The 4,365-nt window shown below is 58.9% G+C and overlaps 2 protein-coding genes across 2 annotated transcripts; both read right to left on the reverse strand.

The window, feature by feature from the left end:
- Nucleotides 1-1,276: 1,276 nt before the first annotated feature.
- Nucleotides 1,277-1,736, reverse strand: LOC102259692 (immunoglobulin iota chain; the record flags this gene model as incomplete). Its single annotated transcript, XM_005865145.1, has 2 exons — nucleotides 1,675-1,736; nucleotides 1,277-1,597 (listed from the first exon to the last, which is right to left on the reverse strand). Coding segments are annotated over exons 1-2 (367 nt in total), but the record flags the coding sequence as incomplete, so codon positions are not given.
- A 1,532-nt stretch (nucleotides 1,737-3,268) lies between these two features.
- Nucleotides 3,269-3,854, reverse strand: LOC102259989 (immunoglobulin omega chain). The gene is made up of 2 exons (XM_005865146.2): nucleotides 3,797-3,854; nucleotides 3,269-3,682 (listed from the first exon to the last, which is right to left on the reverse strand). Exons 1-2 carry the CDS (start codon nucleotides 3,840-3,842, stop codon nucleotides 3,330-3,332), a joined length of 399 nt encoding a protein of 132 aa, XP_005865208.1. The 5' UTR covers nucleotides 3,843-3,854; the 3' UTR covers nucleotides 3,269-3,329.
- Nucleotides 3,855-4,365: the final 511 nt, after the last annotated feature.

Here is a 4,365-nt window from a genome sequence, read left to right on the forward strand (position 1 = left end):
TGATGTGCAACCTGGGAGGATGGCAGGCTCCTGTCTCAAAAATCACCTCCACTTCCTGCTCAAGCCTGCCGTTCATCTATATATATAAAAGCCCAAGCGATCGGCCTACTGGTAGCTGTGACACGCACAGACCACCAGGGGGCAGACGCTCAACACAGGAGCTGCCAAGCTACAGTGACTTGGTAGCTGCGGTTCTGGGGTTATGCAGCTGGAACCAGAGAGGAGGGAGCCTGATTCCGGGGTGTGTCACCCGAGAACTGCCCCCTCACAATATGGGCCCCACCGGGGATGTCGGAGAGCCAGTTTCAGCCCAATCCCCACAGCCCCCTCACAATATGGGCCCCCCCGGGGGATGTCGGAGAGCCAGTTTCAGCCCAATTCACACAGGCCAGGCCGAGAGACCTGGATTCGTGCACTGGGCCTCTAGTATAGTGATAAGGAGGGGAAGTTGTGTGTTTTTTTGCTATCCAATTATCTTGCTTGCTTTCAGTGCACTGGGGGATGTCCATTCATGTTTCTAGCTTTTGGCATGCTCAGTGTAAGAACCTCCCCCGGAGCCATCTTGGCCAATGTGGGAGACTCCCTGGTGCTCCCTGTCTATGGTTGTGGGGAGGAGAGGGCTTCAGGAACCACATCCAGAAGCCTGGAGATGCCACATGCCTCATCCCACCTCTAGACCCGGGACACGGCGCCTGCATAACCGCGGAGCCAGTTGGAGTCCATGGGGCACTCCTGGTGCTTCATTGAGTCTGAGTAGTAGGACAGAGGGTACCGGGGAGGGCTCCCTGGCTTCTGCCTCGTGGAGGGAGAGAACTCTGTCCACTTTCATCCCACAGGCACACGTGCCACAGCGGTGGGGTCCTCGGGTTCCGGAAGCACAGGGCACGCAGCGGGCACACAGCCCCCTTCTTCCTGCAACTCCCACCACAGCCACGATCCGGAGTGGCGCCTGGTCCGGGCGTTTCCCTGGGGGTCATCAAGCTCACTGTCATTTCAAGAGAAAATGGGCAGCTCCGCAGGCTCTGGTGTGATCACAGATGGATGAACAGGCAACATTTCAGCGTCGTCACAATTTTTGTTGTTGTTGTTGTATTTCTGTTTCATTTGTCCTTAGGCTTCAGAAACGGCCATGGAGAAATGGGAGTGGGCCCATCATACGCAAACCATGCGTGGGTTAATAGAGTGTGCACACGTGCGAGCTACTGTTAAATGTTTACGTGGTCACGAGACAAGCAGGCTGCGGTTTTTGTCCCACTTCCCCATCTGGGTGGGTCACCGTGGGAAGCGCCACCGTGGGAGATCAGACAGTAATAGTCGGCCTCGTCCTCGGGCTGCAGCCCCGAGATGAGCAGGAGCCCCGCATTGGCCGAGGCATCCTTGGACCCAGAGAAGCGGCTGGGGACCCCGGAGCCCAAACTTGGACTTGAGGAGTAAGACAGGAGGTACCGGGGAGCGCTCCCTGGCTCCTGCTGGAACCAGAATATGGTTTTATTAACAGCACTGATGTCACTTTTCAAGGTGCAGGTGAGTCTGGCTGTGGCTCCCAGAGATGCAGAGAGGGAGGGCGGCTGAGTCAGCACAGGCTGGGAGAGGGACCCTGCGGACACAGACACATGGGGGTGAGAAGAAGGGTTGGGGGGGCAGGTGCTCTGGGTCCCCGAGGCCTGTCCCTACCTCTGCAGTGAGCGAGGAGCATGAGGAGCACAGGGGTCCAGGCCATGGTGAGCGCAGCCCGTTCCCAGGACACAGAGCTGGGGCTGGTCTTCCCAGACCTCTCTTATCCCCTCCCAGCTGGTCTCCCAGAGGAGGGGCTTCTAATGCAAATGTGCCCCAGGCCCCACCCCTCTGTCAGAGGAGGGGCTTCTCATGCAAATATGCCTCAGGCCCCTCCCCTCTGTCAGAGGAGGGGCTTCTCATGCAAATATGCCCCAGGCCCTGCCCCTCTGTCAGAGGAGGTGCTTCTCATGCAAATGTCCCCCCAGGCCCCGCCCCTCTCCCAGGTGCACTGCCATTTATGACACAGGAACAGCCTGGCCTGTGTCTTCCTGCCGAGACGCGAGTGCCCACAGCGTATCTCCCAACCTGAACGTACAAGGAGGGTGGAGGTCAGAGTGAGGAACATAAGAGATAGTGGGTCACATGTCCATCCTTTTCTGGTCCTACTTGGACCCCACATCTCCCAGCAATGGGGTGACATTGTGACTAAGCCCAGTTCCCACTGGGCAGGCCCTGTTACCTAAACCAGCTGACAATCCCCTTCCTTCGACAATGATGGTGGGGGGGAGCCGGTGTGAGTTATGGGGTCCAGTCACCTTGACAGCAGGGGCTCCTGGTCAATGGGTCAGGAAAGAGCCTCTCTTCCTGGGGGTTTGTTGTGTATGTGCGGTGCCTGCGACTGCAGAGACATGTGGTTCTTATGTAGAAAGCCAGCGTGTACGGCCTGGCATCTCGCCCGGGACCCACTTGGCCCACTTCCTCTAGAGCAGGCTCAGCATTTCCCCAGCAACTGGGGAGCATCCCCCACCATCCCGTGGCCCCAGAAGGGATTTCCCGGGCTCAGGCCCCCCTTTTCCCCTTAGAGAAACCCCCTCTCCCTGACGGCACTACTGGACACTCAGGTGCCCGGCGAGGTTACAGGTGAGCTCTGGTCCGGGAGGTCATCCATCCGGGGCCCAGTCTTCACTCAGCATCTCCCATCGGGGTTGCTTGGCTCTGCAGCGCAGAGCTCCCTGGAAGCCGGGCTCAGGTGCAGTTAGCAAAGGACTCCAGCAAATGAATGGAATCAAGGGAGAGACCAGGAGAACCTTCAATTTACAGCGAAACTAGCAAGAAACCTGGGACCTCCCACCTGTGAGTGGCACCTGACCTGCGGGCAGTCAGGGGGACTGGCCCTTTAACTGTGGGTCTGACACCGTCTCTGGGCAGATGGTGTGAGGACTGAGTGCTGCTGCGGGACATCAGCTGGTGTCAGAGAACTGCTGTCGGGAAGAGAAATCCTCACACATTGGGGACCAGAGAGGTCAGGAGTGAAGGGCTCTGGGTGAGGAGCAAACAAGACACAAGAGGAGGAAGGAGCTGAGATTCTGACTCAGAAATGGTCCTTCTTGTTAGAATTTCCCAGACACGGGGGGTGGGGTGGGCTCTATGACCACCCTCGTGTGCCCCTGGGATGCCTGTGCTGCTGCCACATCGTGTGTGACCTCCCTCCTCCCAGGGACACAGGTCCCTGCAGAGGAGCCCAATGACAGAGGCCCCCACGGACGCTCCTCGCTGAAGGGAGGCTCAGAGCCACCACCTAAGGGCACAGGGGGTTTTGTCTCACTTCCTCGTCATCTGAGACACTGTGTGTGACTAAAGCTGCTCCCACTGCCATGATCTGCATTGCAATAATAGTCAGCCTCGTCCTCAGGCTGCAGCTCCGAGATGAGCAGAAACCCCACGTTGGCCGACGTGTCTTTGGATCCAGAGAAGCGTCTGGGGACCCCAGAAACGTGGTACTTATCTGAGTCCGACTTATATCTCAGGAGAAATCTGGGAGGGCTCCCTGGCTTCTGCTGGAACCAGCGTATATGGTAGTCGGCAAAATTGGAGCCACTGCTCAGGGTGCAGGTGAGTATGGCTGTGGCTCCCGGAGATGCAGAGAGGGAGGGCGGCTGAGTCAGCACAGGCTGAGAGAGGGATCCTGCAGACACAGACACTCATGGGTGAAGGGACAGGGACCCAAGTAAATATTCTCAGAATTATTGACAACAGTAGAGTGGGTTTGGGGCCCAGTGTCTCCCAGGCCTGTCCCTACCTGTGCAGTGAGAGAGGAGCGTGAGGAGCAGAGGAGTCCAGGCCATGGTGCTCACAGCCCTGAGCCCACAGTGGGGCTGGGCTGCCCAGGCCTCCTTTTCTCCCCACCCTCTGCCAGAGGAGGGGCTGCCATGCAAATGGGAGCCCCTCCAGGGACTGCCCAGCCCCTCCCTGGGCCCTGGGGCTGGAGCTCAGCTCACACCCAAGACTGAGGGGCATGGAGGTGGGCTCACCCCTTGGGGGCCCTGGGAGGAAGCACCTGCTGAGACAGCACATCACTGAGCACAGGGCCCAGACACAGGCCCAGGCTCCTATTAGTTCAGGTCCTTAAATTGCAGCTGCATTGGGACCACAGGACGGTCCCACAGCCCCCCCTGTTGGTGGCAGCACACACCTGCCCTTGGCCCAAAGCCCTGAGGGCACAGCTGCACCTGCAGCTCAGAGGGGACTGTCTCTGGCCACACATCCTGGCCTGGTCCCAGGTCCTGTGACTCTGATGCACTGGAGCCTCCCTGCAGCGCCTCACTCCCAGGAGGAGTCCCGTCTGTGGGAGGAGCCATCATGGACACA

This window comes from Myotis brandtii, unplaced genomic scaffold (assembly GCF_000412655.1).
Source record: "Myotis brandtii unplaced genomic scaffold, ASM41265v1 scaffold1965, whole genome shotgun sequence".
Lineage (NCBI taxonomy): Eukaryota > Metazoa > Chordata > Mammalia > Chiroptera > Vespertilionidae > Myotis > Myotis brandtii.

Bases quoted from the DNA above. Each gene is read 5' to 3' on its own strand.
- LOC102259989 (XM_005865146.2), bottom strand. From the start codon at position 3,842: ATGGCCTGGACTCCTCTGCTCCTCACGCTCCTCTCTCACTGCACAG. The intron at 3,683-3,796 runs GTAGGGACAGGC...CTGTGTCTGCAG, and splicing joins GCTCCTCTCTCACTGCACAG to GATCCCTCTCTCAGCCTGTG.